At 36.6% G+C, this 22,668-nt stretch overlaps 1 protein-coding gene across 1 annotated transcript in view; it reads left to right on the forward strand.

The window, feature by feature from the left end:
- Positions 1–1,033: 1,033 nt before the first annotated feature.
- Positions 1,034–22,668, forward strand: part of LOC143037027 (hemolymph clottable protein-like) — a gene marked incomplete at its 5' end in the record, with an annotated part of 32,108 nt that continues 10,473 nt past the window's right edge. The window contains 5 exon segments of the mRNA XM_076205131.1: positions 1,034–1,181; positions 13,642–13,761; positions 13,983–14,089; positions 17,211–17,329; positions 17,852–17,952. Coding sequence (XP_076061246.1) covers positions 1,034–1,181; positions 13,642–13,761; positions 13,983–14,089; positions 17,211–17,329; positions 17,852–17,952 — 595 coding nt within the window.

Below are 22,668 nucleotides of genomic sequence, written 5' to 3' on the forward strand. Positions count from 1 at the left end.
TTGGTCCTGCCCTCTTTTGTTTATATGTCTTCTGCCTGCCTGGACCAAGTCCTCTCCTTCCTCATTTACTTCCATTTCCCTCAGTTATCCCTCCCCTTCTCCTTTTTCCTCACTTTCCTACTACACCACGAGCAATACCCCCTTGTAAATACAATAGGTACTCTCTTTGCGTTGAGATCCACGAGAATTTAACTTTTTCTTCAGGACGTCAATCTCCGCCGTCCATCCAACGGACGTGTGTGTGTGTGTGTGTATGTTTGTAATTAGGAATTCACAGAGAAACTGAATTGCCCTATTATGGAAACCTCCAAAGTTTCGTTACACAATGCTATAATTCCCATAACTACGTAAACTAGTAAATACTGTTACAGTTTCTCGCTCCTTCTACGTTTTTTTCTCTACTTTCCTTGATCAACTTAAAATCAAAATATTTTTGTTTTGTATAGTTTTTCATACCCTTACCATCCCCATCGTTAGCTTCTAACTTTATACTTTTTTTTTTCCTTTGGGTCTGTACACCCCCCCCCCCCCGCAGCTCCCGTCACTCTCTTTTTTTTTCCTATCTTATAACTCATCCGCATGTTTCAATGTTTTAATCCCTTATTCCTTCCTATTTTGCTTTGGCATTCATTTTCCATGCTTTAGATTATTTTTCAATTTTTGTTTTATCTAGTACATCGTCCCACAACTTACACCCCCTAAAATCTGTTTGTTTCCATCAATAGATAACACGACTCTAGCTTCTGTCTTTCTGACCCTGGAGCAGCAAGCTCCTGTTGCGTCTGTGTCTACATATCCCATTGTCCTCCGGAATTCTTTCCTCATTGCTCTGAAACCATTTGTTTTTCTTGATCCCTTTCTTCCACAAGCAAACCCGCCAATCTTTTGCTGCTCGCATTCTCCCTCTTGACCCCCGTCCTCCTCTCCAATTGACACTTGGACACATCTATCTTCTAAGGCATCACACAGAGCTCAGATATCGTTGGGCTACACAGTGAACGAACTCATCTATCTTTTCCTCACGCAGTGTGAGCCTCAAAGTGCAAACGAAAGCTCAGGTGATCACCCCCTGGAACACCAAAGCAATAACTTCGGGATTCGAAGCGCGAAAGGACCTCTCCTTACCCTCTTTATCCTTTTCCTACATGGCAAATATCATGAAGCTTGAGGAGAAAAATAAGGTTAGTCAAGTAGAAGAATCTTTTTTATTTTTTGTAATTGTTACAGCATTCATCTCTTATGGTTCAAAAAGAGTAAAATACCAACACATAAACACACGCAATCACGCATGCGTGGACAAAAGAAACCGTGAGCATAGAGGAGGAAAACAAGGTTAATCAAATGGACGATTTTTCTTTTTTTGTAATCGTTGCAACATTTGTCTCTTATGGTTCAAAAAGAATGAAATACGAACATACAAACACACACACACACAGAAGAATATTATAGATAAATGCAAAGATCAGCCCAAGCTATTCTACCGGTATGTAAATGGTAAACTTAAAACCAAACAGGAACTAGTGAAACTACGCCAAGGAAATATAGAATACACAGATGAATTAGAGATGGCCGAAATCATGAACAACCACTTTAAATCTGTCTTCACCAGAGAGAAAATACAAAATTGGGACGTAGATAATAACAAACATTCTCCCCACATGAGTGAATTTACATCACAAAAAGAAATATCAGAGCATCTATCAAAACTGGACGTCAGAAAATCACATGGCCCGGATGGAATTGCAAATTGGATTCTAAAAGAATGCAAAGAAGAGCTAACGGACAAAATACATATCATAATAAATAGCTCACTCAAGGAAGGAAAGATACCTAATGACTGGAAAAATGCTAACATTGTACCAATATATAAAGGAGGAAACAAGGAAGAACCCACCAACTATAGACCAGTATCACTAACAAGCACTATAGCCAAAATTTGTGAGAAAATCATCAAGAATAGATGGGTAAAACACCTGGAAGATAACAACATATTAAACCCAAGACAATTCAGGTTCAGACAAGGTAGATCATGCACCACAAACTTGATATGCTTCTACTCAAGACTAATAGACATAGTGCAAGAAAGAAACGGATGAGTTGATTGTGCATTCCTAGCCTTGCAAAAAGCATTTGACAAAGTACCACACAGAAAATTACTAAAAAAAAAAAAAAACTGGAACACATAGGAGGAATACAAGGGAACCTACTAAGATGGATGGAGGACTTCCTGACTGGTAGAAAGATGAGAGTAGTACTCAGAGAAAAATATTCAGATTGGAAAAAGGTGATCAGTGGAGTACCGCAAGGATCTGTACTGGGTCCAATAATGTTTGCTATCTATATGAATGATATGGACGAGGGCGTGAACTGTTACATGAGCTTCTTTGCTGATGACGCCAAACTGTTAAGGAAAGTAGAAACTGATAAGGACTGTGAAGCACTGCAAGAAGATCTGAATAGGGTATGGAACTGCAGTCAGAAATGGGAAGTGGATTTTAATACTAAGAAGTGTAGCATAATGGAGTTTGGAAAAAGCAAAAACAGAATATCAAGAAAATATGCAATTGGAACCAAGGAAGTAAAGAAAGTAGGATCCGAAAAAGACTTGGGAGTTATTATCACAAACGACTTGTCCTATGATACACAGATTAACAAAATTGATGGGGAGACTTACAACTTGCTAAGATCAATAAAAGTGACTTTTGCTTACCTGGACGAAGACATGATAAACAAAATTCTGGTTACATTGATAAGGCCTAGACTAAAGTATGCGGCGACATTGTGGTCCCCCAGTACCAAAAAGAACATAAAGAAAATAGAAAGAATCCAAAGAGCAGCTACAAAAATGGCACCTGCACTTGCAAACCTATCATACGAGGAGAGATTGGCTAAACTGGAGCTACCGACACTGGAGCAAAGAAGAGAGAGAGGAGACCTACTGACCATCTACAGAATCATGAAAGGCACAGAGATACTTGACAGAGAAGAATTACTAAACTGGGACAAGAGAAACACAAGAGGACATGGAAGGAAATTAAGAAAACATAGCTATAGAAGAGAACCGAAGAAAAACAGTTTTCCACATAGAGTTTTAGACACTTGGAACAAACTGGATAATGAAATAGTATGCGCAAAAACCATTCACGAGTTTAAAAGCAAACTAGACACTGAGAGATACAATGGCGAGACAACACGAGCATAGCTCCCCTTCCTGCAAAATACAACTAGGTAAATACAACTAGGTAAATACTTCATCGAATGGACGGCGTAGAGGACGTTCTGAAGAAAAAGTGAAATTTTCGTGGATCCCAAAGCAAAGGAAGTACCTATTGTATTTACAGGGGGGGATTGCTTGTGGTGTAGTGGGAAAGTGAGGAAAAAGGAGAAGGGAGGGATTACTGAGGGAAATGGAAGGAAATGAGGAAGGTGAGGACTTGGTCTAGGCTGGCAGACAACATGTAAACAAAAGAGGGTCCGACCAATTTAGTGACGACGAAAATTTTAACAAAAATGTAAAGATTAGAAACATAGATAAGAGCAGTTCAATGGAAGGTGAGGATAATAATTTCCAAGGATTTAATGAGGGGGTGGCGGATACCAACCTCCCCCGACTATCAAAACTGGAGGACAAACTTGAACAAATGACTGAACATTGGGAGATTAGGTTCGGTAAAATGTCCAAAATTGCAGAAAAGGTTGAAAGATTGGAAGAACTAGAGAAGGCGAACAAAAACTTAACTGATGAAATAGAAGAACTAAAAAGACAGCTAAGAGAAGTAAAAGAGGAGAATGAAGAATTAAAAAGGAACAATAAAGACAATAAAGAAACAATAGCAAAAGAGGCACAGGGGTGGAGGAAGATACAGGAAAATAGTAAAGTTGCATTTACTGATATAATTAAACAGCAAATGAAAGAACAAACTGAAGAATCAGTTATCAAAGTGATGAGACAGAAGGAGAATATTGTAAGAGACTTAGCAGACAAAAAGAAATGTATAATTATATTAGGAATGGAAGAGAAACATAACCCAGATAGAACCTCAAGAATCAATGAGGAAAATGAAAAAGTAAGTAGTTTACTAGAATTAGTTCAGGAAGATGAACCAGAAATAATGAAACAAATCGAAGAGAAGTTTAGGCTCGGAAAGTATAGTACAGACAAGACCAGACTAATTAATATTAAATTCAGGTCACAAACGATGGCAGAGAATATCTTATCCAAAACAGGGAAACGAGCAACAAGTGAACAATATAAAAAGGTATGGATAAAAAGGGAAATGAATAAAGAGGAAAGAGAGGAAGAAAAAAAGAAAAGACTTGAAGCTAAGGAAAAAACGAGACCAGAACAGAGTCAGAAAAAGAGATATTCTACTGGAGAGTAGTGAATATGAAAGTAAGGAAATTCGACATACAAGAGAAAAACAAAAGGGAAACAGAGAACACAATGGAAGTGGCAGAAAACTAAGAGTGTCTTACACAAATATAGATGGATTAATAACAGGATTGAATGAGCTGAATGATTATTTGAAGGAAAAAGAACCGGACATAATGGGAATTGTAGAAACAAAATTAAAAGGTCCACTACCACCCAACAGTGTAGGACATGATGCATATAATTCTTGGATTAGAAACAGAGAGACAAAGCAAAGGGGTGGAGTTATGTTCATGAATATGAAGGATATAAACGTGAGGTGTGTCACATATGGAAAGAATACAGTAGAGATTATTATGATCGAAGTGGAAGACAGAGGTAAGAAGAGTAGAAAGTTTGTGATAAATTATGTGCCTCCGAACACAGCCTCGTGGGAAGAGAGTGAGCATAAAAGTATGTTAGAAGACACAAAGATAACATTAAACAAGATAATGGAAGATGGAGGAAAAATAGTTATGATGGGTGACTTTAATTGCAAAGAAATCTGCTGGGAGGAGATGACAGTAAAGGGTGGAGACGGCTCATGGGGAAACGCTCTACTTGAGATGATAACTGACCATACAATGACACAGTGGATACAGGAGAACACTAGGTATAGAAATGAGGAAGAACCATCGAGACTAGACCTAATAATTACATCTGAACCTAGAATAGTGGACAAGATTGAATATAAAACACCAATAAGTAAAAGTGACCACATATTGATTGAACTGGAACTAAATGAAGAAAAATACATGATTAGAAATGAACAATATAGAAAAGGAAGAATGATGTATGAAAAAACAAACTTTGATCAAATAAGAGAATTTTTTCAAAAAGATAACTGAGAAGAAATATACAAAGAAGAAACAACAGTGGAAGAGAAATGGAATATTTTGACAAAAATTTACAAAAAAGGAGTGGAAAAGTATGTCCCAAGAGAAAAACAAGAAAAATGATATGTAAAATGCTAGTACAACAAAAGTTGTAGAGAGTTAAAAGACAAAAAAGACAAAGCTTGGACCAGATGGAATAAAGACAGAAGACCTGAAAAATGGAAAATATATACTTGTTATAGAAATGAATATGTACAAACGTGCAGAGAGGAAAAGAGAAAATATGAAAAAGATGTTATAGAAAAGTGTAAAAATCAACCAAAACTATTCTACAGATTTGTAAACAACAAACTGAAAAACAAACAAGACTTGGAGAAATTAAGACAAGGAGGAGTTGAATACACAGAGGAAATTGAAATGGCGGAAATTATGAACAAACATTTTAAATCAGTGTTTACAAGGGAGAACATACAACCTGAAGAGATCGAATGGAAAGAGAAAGTCCCCCCATGAAAGAAATAGAAGTAACAAAGAATGAAATAATGAAACACTTGAGTAATCTTGATGTCAGAAAATCGCATGGACCAGATGAAATAGCAAACTGGATTTTGAAAGAATGCAGGAATGAACTGGCAGACAAAATACATAGCATAATAAACAGTTCCTTGAAAAAAGGAAAAGTTCCAAAAGATTGGAAAAAAGCAAATGTAGTACCTATATATAAAGGAGGAAATAAAGAAGACCCTACCAACTACAGACCAGTCTCTCTAACAAGTACAATAGCAAAAATTTGTGAAAGAATTGTCAAAAGTAGATGGGTAAAATATTTAGAAAAAGAACGTGCTAAATCCAAGACAATTTGGATTCAGACAAGGACGATCATGCGTCACCAATTTAATATGTTTCTATTCAAGGCTAATAGATATAATACAAGAAAGAGATGGATGGGCTGATTGTGCATTTCTAGACCTAAAAAAAGCTTTTGACAAAGTACCACATAAGAAGTTGCTTAAGATATTAGAAACTGAAGGAGGAATACAGGGCAAACTGCTTAAATGGATGGAAGACTTTTAGCAAGAAAGAAAAATGAGAGTAGTGATAAGAGACAAACACTCAAAATGGGATGAAGTAATAAGCGGTGTTCCGCAAGGAACAGTTCTGGCCCCAATAATGTTTGCTATATATATTAATGATATGGATGAAGGAATTAAAAGCTATATGAGCTTCTTTGCAGATGATGCAAAACTTCTGAAAAGAGTGAACATGGAAGAAGATTGTGAATCACTACAGAGTGATCTAAATAAAGTACAGGAATGGAGTAGGAAGTGGGAGATGGAGTTCAATACAAAAAAGTGTAGTATAATGGAATTTGGAAAAAGTAAAAACAGAATAACAGGATCATATGAAATGGGAGAAGAAGGAATAATAAAAGTAGAAAATGAGAAGGACCTGGGAGTCATTGTTATGAATAATATGTCACCTGAGAAACATATAAATAAGATTTTTGGAGAAACTTATAATTTAATAAGAATAATCAAAGTTGCATTTACATACCTGGATGAAGAAATGGTGAAGAAAATTCTAATTATCCTGATAAGACCAAGATTGGAATATGCAGCAATGATATGGTCACCAAGTACAAAAAAATGTATAAAAAACTTGAAAGAATACAAAGAGCAATTACAAAACTGGCACCAACACTCTCAAAACTATCATATGGAGAAAGACTAGCAAAACTTGAACTACAGACACTAGAGCAAAGAAGAGAGAGAGGAGATTTGATAGCTATTTACAGAATCATGAAAGGCATAGAAATTACTGATAGAGAGAATCTGATAAAATGGGATGACAGAAATACAAGAGGACACGGAAAGAAAATAAAAAAAGACAACTATAGAAGAGATGTGAAAAGGAACAGCTTTCCTCACAGAGTAATAGACAGTTGGAACAAGTTAGATGAGAAAGTGGTGTGTGCAAAAACAATACATGAATTAAAAAATAGTTTAGATAAAATGAGATATGAAGACGGGACCCCACGAGCATAGCTCCCCTTCCCATAAAATACCACTAGGTAAGTACACCTATCGTCGGATGGACGGCAAGAATTGGAGTTCCAAAGAAAAAGCGAAATCTACGTGGATCTCAACGTCAAGGAAGTACCTTATTGTATTTATAGGGAAGGGAATAGCTCGTGGTGTAGTGGGAAGGTGAGAAAAAAGGAGAAAGGGGAGGGATTACTGAGAGAACTGGAAGGAAATGAGGAAGGGGAGGACTTGGTCCAGAAGGCCAGGCGTCTTGTAAACAAGAGAAGGACCGAGGATGATTTTGGAGACGAAGGGACTAACAAAAATGTAAAGATTATAAATATAGATAAGAACAGCACAATGGAAGGTGAAGATAATAATTTCCATGGATTTAATGAGGGGGGGGGGGATACCAACCTCCCCGATTGGCAAGACTAGAGGAAAAACTTGAAAAAATGATCGAACATTGGGAGAATAGGTTCGGTAACATGGCAAAGATTGCCAAGAGAGTTGAAAAATTGGAAGAACTAGAGAATGTGAACAAAAACTTAACTAATGAAATAGAAGATTTAAAAAGACAGTTAAAAGAAGTAAAAGAAGAGAATGAGGAATTAAAGAGGAATAATAAAGACAATAAAGAGGCAATAGCAAAAGAAGCACAGGGTTGGAAAAAATCCAAGAAAACAGTAAAGTTGCATTTACTGACAAAATAAAACAGCAAACGAAAAAACAAACTGAAGACTCAGTTATTAAAGTGATGAGACAGAAGGAGAATATAGTAAGAGACTTAGCAGATAAAAAGAAATGTATAATTATATTAGGAATGGAAGAGAAATATAACCTAAATAGAACCACAAAAATCAATGAGGAAAAAGAAAAAGTAAGCAGTTTACTAGAATTAGTTCAGGAAGATGAACCTAAAATCATGAAACAAATCTAAGAGAAGTTTAGACTCGGAAAGTATAGTACAGATAATACCAGACAAATTAAGATTAAATTCAGGTCACAAATGACAGCAGAGAATATCTTATAAAAAACAGGGAAATTAGCAGACAGTGAACAATATAAAAAGGTATGGATAAAAAGAGAAATGAATAAAGAGGAAAGAGAGGAAGAAAAAATGAAAAAACATGAAGCTAAGAAAAAAAAAAAACGAGAACAGAACCGAGTCAGAAAAAGAGAAATTCTATTGGAGAGTAGTGAATATGAAAGTAAAGAAATTCGACATACTAGAGAAAAACAAAAGGGAAATAGTAAATACAATGGAAGTGGCAGAAAACTAAAAGTGTCTTACACAAATATAGATGGATTAATAACAAGATTGAATGAGCTGAATGATTATCTGAAGGAAAAAGAACTGGACATAATGGGAATTGTAGAAACAAAATTAAAAGGTCCACTACCACCCAACAGTGTAGGACATAATGCATATAATTCTTGGATTAGAAACAGAGAGACAAAACAAGGGGGTGGAGTTATGTTCATGACTAAGAAGGATATAAATGTGAGGTGTGTCACATATGGAAAGAATACAGTAGAGATGATCATGATCGAAGTGGAAGACAGAGATAAGAAGAGCAGAAAGTTTGTGATAAATTATGTGCCACCAAAAATAGCCTCGTAGGAAGAGAGTGAACATAAAAGTATATTAGAAGACACAAGGATAACATTAAGTAAGATAATGGAAGATGGAGGAAGAATAGTTATGATGGGTGACTTTAATTGCAAAGAAGTGTGCTGGGAAGAGATGACAGTAAAGGGTGGAGATGGCTCATGGGGAAATGTTCTACTCGAGATGATTATTGACCATACAATGAGACAGTGGATACAGGAGAACCACTAGGTATAGAAATGAAAAAGAACCATCAAGACTAGACCTCATAATCACATCTGAACCTAGAATAGTGGAAAAGATTGAATATAAAACACTAATAAGTAAAAGTGGCCACATATTGATTGAACTGGAACTAAATGAGAAATACATGAAAAGAAATGAACAATATAGAAAAGGGAGAATGATGTATGAAAAAACAAACTTTGATAAAATAAGAGAATTCTTTCAAAAAGAAAACTGGGAAGGAATATACAAAGAAGAAACAACAGTGGAAGAGAAATGGAATATTTTGACAAAAATTTATAAAAAAAAAAAAAAAAAAAAAGAGTGGAAAAGCATGTCCCAAGACAAAAACAAGAAAAATATGTAAAGTACTGGTACAACAAAAATTGTAGGGAGTTAAAAGACTAAAGCTTGGACCAAATGTAAGAAAGACAGAAGGCCTGAAAAATGGAAAATAGATACTTGTTATAGAAATAAATATGTACAAGCATGCAGAGAGGGAAAAGAGAAAACATGAAAAAAATGTAATGGAAAAATGTAAAGATCAACCAAAACTATTCCACAGATTTGTAAACAACAAACTGAAAAACAAACAAGACTTGGAGAAATTAAGACAAGGAGGAGTTGAATACACAGAGGAAATAGAAATGGCGGAAATTATGAAAAAGTATTTTAAGTCAGTGTTTACAAGGGAGAACATACAACCTGAAGAGATTGAATGGAAAGAGAAAGTCCCCCCACGAAAGAAATAGAAGTAACAAAGAATGAAATAATGAAACACTTGAGTAATCTTGATGTTAGAAAATCACATGGACCAGATGAAATAGCAAACTGGATTTTGAAAGAATGCAGAAATGAACTGGCAGACAAAATACATAGCATGATAAACAGTTCCTTGAAAGAAGGAAAATTTCCAAAAGATTGGGAAAAAAGCCAATATAGTACCCATATATAAAGGGGGTAATAAAGAAGACCCTACCAACTATAGACCAGTCTCTCTAACAAGTACAATAGCAAAAATATGTGAAAGAATTGTCAAAAGTAGATGGGTAAAATATTTAGAAAAAAAAGCAACAACGTGCTAAATCGAAGACAATTTGGATTCAGACAAGGACGATCATGCGTCACCAATTTAATATGTTTCCATTCAAGGCTAATAGATATAATACAAGAAAGAGATGGATGGGCTGATTGTGCATTTCTAGACCTAAAAAAAGCTTTTGACAAAGTACCACATAAGAAGTTGCTTAAAAAATTAGAAACTGAAGGAGGAATACAGGGCAAACTGCTTAAATGGATGGAAGACTTTTAGCAAGAAAGAAAAATGAGAGAAGTGATAAGAGACTAACACTCAAATTGGGATGAAGTAATAAGTGGTGTTCCACAAGGAACAGTTCTGGCCCCAGTAATGTTTGCTATATATATTAAATATATGGATGAAGAAATTGTAAGCTATATGAGCTTCTTTGCAGATGATGCAAAACTATAAAAAAAGAGAACACGGAAGAAGATTGTGAATCACTACAGAGTGATCTAAATAAAGTATGGGAACGGAGTAGGAAGTGGGAGATGGAGTTCAGTACAAAAAAGTGTAGTATAATGGAATTTGGAAAAAGCAAAAACAGAATAACAGGATCATATAAATTGGGAGAAGAAGGAATAAAAAAAAGTAGAAAATGATAAGGACCTGGGAGTCATTGTTATGAATATGTCACCTGAGAAACAAATAGATAAGAATTTTGGTAAAACTTATAATTTAATAAGAACAACCAAAGTGGCATTTACATACCTGGATGAAGAAATGGTGAAGAAAATAGCAATCACTCTGATAAGACCAAGATTGGAATATGCAGCAACAATATGGTCTCCAAGTACAAAAAAATGTATAAGAAAACTTGAAAGAATACAAAGAGCAATTACAAAATTGGCACCAACACTCTCAAAACTATCATATGAAGAGACTAGCAAAACTTGAACTACAGACACTAGAGCAAAGAAGAGAGAGAGGAGATTTGATAGCTATTTACAGAATCATGAAAGGCATAGAAATTATATTGATAGAGAGGACCTAATAAAATGGGATGATAGAAATAGAAGTAAGATTGAGGAAGAGATTGTAGGTGTATCCAAATATAAGTTAGAGGATGCTGTGTTTGTAAGAAATTATGGAAAGGGAGAGAAATGGTTGCCAGGAAAAGTAATTGAAGAGTTAGGTGTACATAATTATAAGATTCAGTTAACAGATCATGGAAATGTATTTTGGAGAAGGCATGATGATCAAATTATGCCAAGATATGTAACCACTGTGGCTCAGAATGTTAAGAAGCCTATAACTCCTGTAGTAATGGATAATAGTTCTGTTGATGAGTCTTGCTATTCTGATGCTCATAACAAACCTTCACATGATATTCCTAACACTGATGTTAATTTTCCTGATGACCCTGCTAAAGACAATGTTCACATTAACAATTCTCCGGTTGAATCTCCTATCAGGGAACCTGAGAATAGAACCAAATCTGGTAGACTTATAAAGCCTCCAGATCGCCTTGATTTGTAGTGCTGTATTGTGTGGCACCCTATTTGGTTATGTCATATATATAAAAAAAAAATAAGGGAAAAGGGATGTAAGGATTCATGTTTGTGTTTCATTTACTACTTAGAGTTTGATTCTAAGTTATATGTGTTCTGATTCTCTTTCATAATACTTGACTGTATATATTTTGTTACTGCCCACTGATGCCTGGCATAGAGTTACCTGTATTTATGATTTTTGAGCCAAGCCGGGCCCATGTAAACATGGTGAAGATTAAAGCTAAGAAACAAACTGCCTTGTTTGGGAATTACCCTGCCATAACAGTGCCGACGAGGACAAAAATTGGATAATGAGTGTAATGGTTAAGTGGACATTGAAATTATGTGACTGTAAGTATGTCTTATTAGCCTCAGATTAGGCACCGGTTTTTGCATTGGCAGTAATTTTTGGTGTCTGCACAAAAAGATGTCTAAGGATAGACATATTGACAGATTTGAGCCAGATAGGATTTCACTAGACCTATGGCTAAGTCTTTTGGAAGCTCACTTCCAATATATAGGAATAACTGTCAACAGCGATGAAGATTTAGTGAAGAAGAAAAACTTATTATTAGTGTCTGTTGGAACTGTTGTGTACGCAGAGTTGGGAAGGATCTGTGCTCCTGATCTCCCTCATACAAAATCACTTAGTGATTTAGTGAAAGCATTAAAGCAGTACTATATAGTCACTCCATCCTACCATAGAAGTCTTGTGGCATTTCAACAAAGGAAAAAACGGCCAGGTGAAATTTTGAATAATCTATATGCAGAATTAAAGGCTCTGGCCAAAGACTGTAATTTCGCTGATCAGTTTGACAACCGTGTACAAGATCAGTTGTTCATGGCAGTGGACAATGAAACTTATTTCCCCAATCTAGTGGCAGAAAATTTCAAATTACAAACTTTGACTTCCCAGAAAACTTTTGATAGAATATTAAATATGGAACAGGCATTTGTGGGTGAAAATAATAGTATAAGAGGGGTATCAGAGTCAAAATTTACACAAGAAAATAGGAAGTAGACATGACTCTAATAGTAAGCCTAAGCTTACATGCAAACACTGGTTTTCTCCATACAAGTGAAAAATGCAGGTTTCAAGATAGACATTGCAACATGTGTGGAAAAAAGGGACGTTTGAAAGCAGTCTGTAGATTCAAAAATTCAAAGTTTGAAAAGAAAAGTAAGGAAAAAGGAATTGCAACTGCAAACAGACTGGAAGATTCTTCAGATTCAGACAGTGCAGATAACAATTTGTTTGGTGTTAAATCAGATGTTTTTTCTGTTAAATCTGAGTTAGTCAACTTCAAGATTAATGACAATTTAATACCATTTGAGATTGATACAGGTGCTTGTGTTTCCACATTATACTTTGAATCAAACTCTAAGTAGTAAATGAAACACAAACATGAATCCTTACAGAAATATAAGAGGACACGGAAAGAAAATCAAGAAAGACAGCTATAGAAGAGATCTGAAAAAGAACAGCTTTCCTCACAGAGTAATAGACAGTTGGAACAAGTTAGATGAGAAAGTGGTGTGTGCAAAAGCAATACATGAATTTAAAAACAGTTTAGATAAAATGAGATATGAAGACGGGACAGCAAGGGCATAGCTCCCATTTTCGTAAAATACAACTAGGTAAATACAACTGGGTAAATGCACACTCACACGCGCGCGCGCAATCACGCATGCGTGGACAGCATTTTAGGAAGTAATTTTTTTTTTTTTCTTTCTTTTTTTATATTCTTAGTGACTGACCCAATAATTCCCAAATTCAGTGAGTCATATCAGAACTATCCCAAACTTTCTCGAACGTTTCACGGGAAGCGATCCAGTCGTAGTGCTGTAATGTTGCTAACAATCATAAAATTCAGCAAGAATTAATATCTCGCCTCCGGGCTCACTTCGTGTGATGTAATTATTTTGAAAGATATGCAAGAAGTCTCCTATTTTCTCTCCTAGGTATCCATCGTAAGGTGCTTCAGTCACCCATTCACTGTGCGGGTTCCTTTCATACTTCATTCACCTCTTTCCGAAGATAAAGACTTCAAGATCATCCACAATCACAGAAGCCCCTTTAAGGTGAGTTGTGTATCATTCTGACATGTTCTTCTTACAGTAAGAAAACTTTCGGAAGGTGACTGTAGCATCTTCGGTTCCGATTCTGACTCACAATTCTATCATGCCATCGATGTTCACATGTATTTCCTTTATAGTAGACTAACCCTAGACATTTATCCAGGCTTCTTTGCTACATAATTTCCCATTATGTTCCATTATATCTTCCTCTTCAACCCCTCCAGAATAATCTCAGTCTTGGTAAGGAGACCACAGGTATGGCTTTTGACTTGGAGTTGGTAAGTGACGTCAAGCCGACTTTCATTCAACCACATTTTGAAAACTTCCGAGAGTAAGTATCAGTTCTCCACAGTTCGATTTTCTAAACAATAGATATATAAATAGATAAATTGATAAATGCACATACAAATAAATGAATAAACAAATGAATAGATAAGCAAATAAATTAATTAAAATTAATAAAAGAACAAATTAATAAATGAATAAGTAAATCAGTGAATAATTTGATAAATGGATAAACGGATGAATTAATAAAATGATTAACAAATGAATAAATTATAGAAATTAAAAATAAGTAAGAGAAACAGAAATAACAAAAGTAATATTATCCTTTACCGTGTTAAAGGTCTTTGCAGTTTCTAGTGTCCTGCCAAAGTAAAAAAAAGTTAGTCCCATAGTGTTATAGCAAAGAATTGGTGATACGTAGAAAGTAGCCTGAACGTAGTGATTTCACTTATGAAAGAATGGAAGTTGGGACCCAATTACATCAAATCAAAATTGTAACTACAATTCCCATCTCAGACTCTAGCTGGATTTTCATTTTTTTTTTTTTTTTTTTTTGCATGGCAGCACAAACATCCTTTGGCCCATAAAAACAAATTTGGTATTATTATCTTAGTTGTTTGCAAACTATGTTGCAAGGTGGGGGGCAACGGCGAAACAGGTCGGACAATTCACACGTTTATCAATCGGTGGGCTATGCGTACAGGAGAGCGCGTTGTGTGAGTCCCTCGTCCCTGGCACCCATGAGTATTACAATTTTCAGTTGGGCCTCCGCACAAGTGTTTCCGGTGCATAGGTCTACTTTCTCAGCCTTATTCTTTATGCGGCGATAGAAGTCGTCGAAGGACTCGCCTTGCGTCTATCTCGGAACAGGTCGCGGCGGCGGAAGGCCTCGACTCACACGGCCCGGAGATGGGCTTGTAGCCGGTCGAGCACCTCGTCAGCCGAGAGCGAGGTGTCATGGGGGATGTCCAGGAAATTCCGTAGTATTCCCTGAACGTCGAGGGATAAGCACGACCGGACCTGTATGAACCGTGGCATTCTATTAACACAGGCCATGGCGGCATAGTCGGCCCAGCCACGGCGCCACGACAGGAACAACTGGAAACGTGCTTCGGCCTGCAGTGGCTGTGGACGCGGGACCGAGAGGTTACCCTGAGCGGGTGGCACCCCGGTGACAGGCGGGGCCGGGAGCTGAAGGCGGAGGAAGGGACGGGGAGGTCGGTGAGAGGCTTGGTGGAGGGGACGTTGTGCGGGTTACAAAGGCTACAAGAGAAAGCAGGTTCTCCGCCTTTTTGTCGATTTTCTCGCGGTCTTCTCTCCGCTGATCTTGTGTCACCGCTATGTGCTGTCCGACGTAACCGCCAATATCCCGCGAGAACGTCACATTTGGTGTGAGCGTAGGCGAAGCAGGTAAGTCGACGTCGCTCATCTCCTAATCCCGTGAATCGCGTCTTTGTTCCATGTTCCCCGGTTGGGTGAGTGTGGCCTGCGTGGGTCAGCTGGTGTGTCGCCTGGTGCCAGCTTTGCTCCGAGTGTGGGTTGCGGTCGCGGCGGGTAGGATTCCAACGGGCGGCTCAGCATCCAGAGGAATGGGATGAAAGGTCCCTTTGTTCGTACCACTATATGCCTACATGTGCCTACGAAAGCGCGTCACACTGTTGCACGGCATTGCATCCACGATCCAACATGTACACTGTCGCCTAGTTCCTTCAACACTTCGTTTCCGTACGCGACACCGGATCGTGTATCGCCACATTACTGTCACTCATTCATGCGCGCGCCACCGATTAACGAATCGTTGCTTATGTTTCATTGTTGCAAGTTGCAAGCACTCCTACTCACTGCGCCATATTTGCAAGCTATCTTACAAAGGGAGCAACATCGAAACCAGTCGGACAATTGACACTTTATTAATCGGTGGGTTATGCGTACAGGAGGGCGCATTGTGTGCATAAGAAGTCTAACAAGTATCTGCCAGCGTGGGCTCCGAAGGGGCGCGTCTTTCGCTACACAGGGCGAAGACGCTGCCACGCTTGGTATAGCTATGTTTGCAACTCTACCTATCAGCTATGCGCTCTGGGCGCGGCTAGGTGAGTGTGACATCGGTTTGCTTCTGAATGTCTGCGCTCCTACTTACGTTCCATCTTATTCCTAATAGGTGACTGTTTGAGTAGTCATTCGTGTCTATGTGGCAGCGTGGTCACGCCTGGTATGTGTGGCCATGCTTGACCCTCTCGTGTCGCTGGCCGTATGAGAAGGGGCCTTGTTGACCGTATTGAAAGGGCCCTTGTACGAGAAACATCACTGCTGGTCAGGGCATCACCGTGTCGTGCTACAATACTATTGTACACCACACCATGCCACATTACATTACGCCACTCATCCCTCGTTTTAACGTACAAAAAGGGGGGGGGGAACATCTGTCTGTTAATACCTATTGTCCGTAGTTACCGACACTAAGTTTGTAGTGGCTAAAATCAATGACTGCATTTTGAAAGAAAGAGTTGCATTACATTATCATATACAATTGCATGATAAAAGAATACAGTACTGTTCTTTTAATCAAGCACACCATCCAATCTGGCAATATAAGATACCTATTCACTGTAAATATACACTATCATACAGTAAATTTTATTTTTTAGTTTAAATCAGACTTAACACGGATAATGGAGAGGTGTTGCTGGTATGTCGTGATCTTATGGTAGGACTTTGACTGAGTTGGCTGCAGCAGATTTTGTCCATTGCTTCCGATATCCATTAAATGGAGCTCCGTTAAAACATACATACACTTACATGTATTAATGTGTATATATAAAGGATTACAAAGGCAGAGCATGCCGACAGGGGACCTTTTGATCCATATCTAGGTCGGATGCAAAAAAAAAAAAAAAAAAAAAAAAAAATCATATTAATAATAAAATAATGAATAAAAACTATAATAATGTAAACAACAAATAAAATACATAAATAAATGCATAGGTACAGTTAAAATAATAAACAAACAGGTAAATAGTAAATATATTCGAGATCATGATGGAAGCATCCTCAATTGTCCTTATTTATTCCTTCAATACAAAACCAAACTAAGAAAGCGGCTGTCTAATACATTCAAATGCCGAAATATTTCAGCCGAGCTCAATATTGATGACTGACTTTGTTAACAGAAGTCTTGTGGATCTGTTCTACCAAGGAACGAAGTCCACGCTGCAGCATTACGAGTTGAGAGTTACTTTTGATCCAGAGCACTCCACCACCTTAGGAATCTCCTCCGGCTTCTTTTCGTGTGAGTTGTTTCTTCTGAACAACAACAAAATATGATGGATACTTGTGCTGGATATATTAATTCCCATTATAAGCACTTTTAACCCAGCTAGCCTTCGCAACCTCAGCCTCCAGCTTCCAACCATCTTCTTTGCTATTCTTCACCAACCCCACTACCAATTTTACTCTGTATCCCCAGTGCCTTGTCCTTCACTTTCACTCTGTAGTGAAATAAAAGAACAATATTCCAGCCCTCTCTAAACTGTTTTTGTTTTGTCAGTATTGGTAGATCATATGACAAGAAAGGTAGTTTAGAACCTAGATGCAATTTATGTAGAGAAATGGATGAGGCTTTTTATTTTTCTTCTGTGATTTAATATTGGTAACTCAATATAAATCATCGTAATAAGTAAAGATTGAAAGTACAAAAAGGAGAGGAACAAGATCCCGAAATAGACCAAAAGTTATGATTATATGTAGTCAAAATAAAATGAATAGAATATCTACCAGGTGCTGGTGAGCCGCCTAACCCTGTCATGTTTAGTTGTCAGGGAGAAGAAGACAAAGGATCCTTATTCCCAGTTCCATCAGGAGGGTCAATACGATGATTACAGCCAACAAACAGATGAGTTCCAGGAATTCCAGGTAATCTGATGTTGAGCCACAGCGAAACTAGGTGCCGTAAGAGGGAAGATTATGTGGTACTGTTGACTTATTTTTCCTATGATTTAACGTATAACGTTAGTCTTTGTTAACTTTATACATTTAACTGAAGCCGAGGATGAAAAAGTAGCTTCTTTAGATTCCCAAATGACCCTAAGCTACCACAAATGGAGAAATGCATTTACAGGTTGACAAGCCATTATAGAAAATTTATAGGACTGGAAGTATTTTAGATTTAGGATTTTTCGAATTTTTTGTTAAGGGGGACAGTGACACCTTGTATCATCAGTGGAAGGTTTTCCTGTTGGTAGTGTGGTTTAAACTCAGGGTCTCATACATGAGAGGTCAAGACAATATGCACTACAACAGCAAGCTGTGTATTTACCTAGTTGTATTTACCTAGTTGTATTTTACGGGAAGGGGAGCTATGCTCGTGGGGTCCCGTCTTCATATCTCATTTTATCTAAACTATTTTTAAATTCATGTATTGTTTTTGCACACACCACTTTCTCATCTAACTTGTTCCAACTGTCTATTACTCTGTGAGGAAAGCTGTTCTTTTTCAAATCTCTTCCATAGCTGTCTTTTTTTCTTTTCTTTCCGTGTCCTCTTGTATTTCTATCATCCCATTATATTAGATCCTCTCTAACAATAATTTCTATGCCTTTCATGATTCTGTAAATAGCTATCAAATCTCCTTTCTCTCTTCTTTGCTCTAGTGTCTGTAGCTCAAGTTTTGCTAGTCTCTCTTCATATGATAATTTTGAGAGTGTTGGTGCCAATTTTGTAATTGCTCTTTGTATTCTTTCAAGTTTTTCTATACATTCTTTTTTTGTACTTGTTGACCACATCGTTGCAGCATATTCCAATCTTGGTCTTATCAGAGTGATTAGTATTTTCTTCACCATTTCGTCATCCAGGTATGTAAATGCCACTTTGATTGTTCTCATTAAATTATAAGTTTCTCCAAAAATCTTGTTTATATGTTTCTCAGGTGACATATTATTCATGACAATGACTCCTGGGTCCTTCTCATTTTCTACTTTTTTTATTCCTTCTTCTCCCAATTTATATGATCCTGTTATTCTGTTTTTGCTTTTTCCAAATTCCATTATACTACACTTTTTAGTGTTGAACTCCATCTCCCACTTCCTACTCCATTCCCATACTTTATTTAGATCACTCTAGTGACTCACAATCTTCTTCCGTGTTCACTTTTTCAGTAGTTTTGCATCATCTGCAAAGAAACTCATATAACTTTGAATTCCTTCATCCATATCATTAATGTATATAGCAAACATTATTGGGGCCAGAACTGTTCCTTATGGAACACCACTTATTACTTCATCCCAATTTGAGTGTTTGTCTCTTATCACTACTCTCATTTTTCTTTCTTGCAAAAAGTCTTCCATCCATTTAAGCATTTTATCCTGTATTTCTCCTTCAATTTCTAATTTCTTAAGGAATTTCTTATGTGGTACTTTGTCAAAAGCTTTTATTAGGTCTAGAAATGCACAATCAGCCCATCCATCTCTTTCTTGTATTATATCTATTAGCCTTGAATAGAAACATATTAAATGGGTGATGCATGATCGTCCTTGTCTGAATCCAAATTGCCTTGGATTTAGCACGTTTTTTTCTAAATATTTTACCCATCTACTTTTGACAGTTCTTTCACAAATTTTTGCTATTGTACTTGGTAGAGAGACTGGTCTATAGTTGGTAGGGTCTTCTTTATTTCCCCCTTTATATATAGGTACTATGTTTGCTTTTTTCCAATCTTCTGGAACTTTTCCTTCTTTCAAGGAACTGTTTATTATGCTATGTATTTTGTCTGCCAGTTCATTCCTGCATTCTTTCAAAATCCAGTTTGCTATTTCATCTGGTCCATGCGATTTTCTGACATCAAGATTACTCAAGTGTTTCATTATTTCATTCTTTGTTACTTCTATTTCTCTTTCCATTCACTCTCCCCAGGTTGTATGTTCAATCAATATGCGGTCACTTTTACTTATTGGTGTCTTATATTCAATCTTTTCCACAATTTTAGGTTCAGATGTAATAATTAGGTCTAGTCTCGATGGTTCTTCTTCATTTCTATACCTAGTGTTCTCTTGGATCCATTGTGTCATTGTATGGTCAGTAATCATCTTGAGTAGAACATTTCCTCATGAGTCGTCTCCACCCTTTACTGTCATCTCTTCCCAGCAGACTTCTTTGTAATTAAAGTCGCCCATTATAACTATTCTTCCTCCATATTCCATTATCTTATTTAATGTTATCCTTGTGTCCTCTAACATACTATTATGTTCACTCTCTTCCCACGAGGCTGTTTTTGGAGGCACATAATTTATTACAAACTTTCTGCTCTTCTTATCTCTGTCTTCCACTTCCATCATAATCATCTCTACTGTATTCTTTCCATATGTGACACACCTCACATTTATATCCTTCTTAGTCAGGAACATGACTCCACCCCCTTGTTTTGTCTCTCTGTTTCTAATCCAATAATTATATGTATTATGTCCTACACTGTTGGGTGGTAGTGGACCTTTTAATTTCGTTTCTACAATTCCCATTAAGTCCGGTTCTTTTTCCTTCAGATAATCATTCAGCTCATTCAATCCTGTTATTAATCCATCTATATTTGTGTAAGACACTTTTAGTTTTCTTCTACTTCCATTGTATTCTCTGTTTCCCTTTTGTTTTTTTTCTAGTATGTCGTATTTCCTTACTTTCATATTCACTAATCTCCAATAGAATTTCTCTTTTCCTTACTCTGTTCTGTTCTCGTTTTTTTCCTAAGCTTCTTGTCTTTTCATTTTTTCCTCCTCTCTTTCTTCTTTATTCATTTCTCTTTTTATCCATATCTTTTTATATTGTTCACTTGTTGCTAGTTTCCCTGTTTTTGCTAAGATATTCTCTGCCGTCGTTTGTGACCTGAATTTAATCTTAATTGGTCTGGTCTTATCTGTACTATACTTTCCGAGTCTATACATCTCTTCAATTTGTTTCATGATTTCAGGTTCATCTTCCTGAACTAATTCTAGTAAACTGCTTACTTCATCTTTTTCCTCATTAATTCTTGTGGTTCTATTTTGTTTATACTTCTCTTCCATTCCTAATATAATTATACATTTCTTTTTATCTGCTAAGTATTTTACTATATTCTCCTTCTGTCTCATCACTTTAATAACTGAGTTTTAGTTTGTTCTTTCATTTGCTGTTTTATCATATCAGTAAATGCAACTGTACTGTTTTCTTGGATTTTTTTTCCAACCCTATGTTTCTTTTGCTATGGCCTCTTTATTGCTTTTATTATTCCTCTTTAATTCCTCAATCTCATCTTTTACTTCTTTTAACTGTCCTTTTAATTCCTCTATTTCTTTAGTCAAGTTTTTGTTCACCTTCTCTAGTTCTTCCAATTTTTCAACTCTCTTGGCAATCTTTGCTATCTTACCGAACCTACTCTCCCAATGTTTGGTCATTTTTCAAGTTTTTCCTCTAGTCTTGCTAATCTGGGGAGGTTGGTATCCCCCCCTCATCAAATCCCTGGAAATTATTATCTTCACCTTCCTTCGTGCTGCTCTTTTCTATATTTCTAATCTTTACATTTTTGTTAATCCCTTCTCCAAAATCATCTTCAGTCCTCCGCTTGTTTACAAGACACCTGGCCTCCTGGACCAAGTCCTTCCCTTCCTCATTTCCTTCCATTGCCCTCAGTAATCCCTCCCCTTCTCCTTTTTTCTCACCTTCCCACTACACCACGAGCTTTCCCCTTCCCTGTAAATACAATAAGATTTTGATTTTTCTTCAGAACTCCAATCTTCACTGTCCATCCGACGAAAGAGTGTGTGTGTGTGTGTACATATATATATATATATATATATATATATATATATATATATATATATATATATATATATATATATATATACATATATGTCATATATATATATATACACATATATATCATATATATATATATATGTATTATATACACATATATATACATATATATATATATATAATATGTATATATATATATATATATATATATATATATATATATATATATATATATATTATATATATATGTATATATGTACAGGGAGAGACATAATATTTAGACATAGACATAGACATAGAAGGGTCCCGGAAGAGGCTATTAAGCCTGTGACTCTGACTCTAAATGACTAAAACTTAGGTCATCTGGGGTCTAGTGGTCACTGTGGTCTAGGTGTTTGTTATTTATTTGAGCTGTGTAATCGAATATTTGATCTTGATATTTCCATACACTATCCAATCTCTTTTCAAAACTCACAACTGAATTTGCATTCACAACATGATCAGGAAGACTATTCCAGTTGTTCACAACACGACTGCAGAAAGTGAATTTCCTGATGTCCAATCTTCGGCGCTGCTTGTAGATCCTCTTGGTGTGTCCTCGAGTCACTGAACCGGCAAGTTCAATAAATAATTCCCTGCTCACTTCACTATCATATAAATTGTTCACAATTTTAAAGGTTTCTATCATGTCCCCTCTTGATCTACGGTATGATAGTGTAGGAAGGTCTAATTTCCTCAATCGTTCAGGGTAAGGCAAATCCTTCAGGCTAGGGACCAACTTTGTTGCTCCTCTTTGAACTGCTTCCACAGCCTCAATGTCCTTTTTCTTGTATGGACACCATACCTGAT

This window comes from Oratosquilla oratoria, chromosome 21, assembly GCF_046742065.1.
Source record: "Oratosquilla oratoria isolate Oo_2021 chromosome 21, ASM4674206v1, whole genome shotgun sequence".
Taxonomy (NCBI): Eukaryota; Metazoa; Arthropoda; class Malacostraca; order Stomatopoda; family Squillidae; genus Oratosquilla; species Oratosquilla oratoria.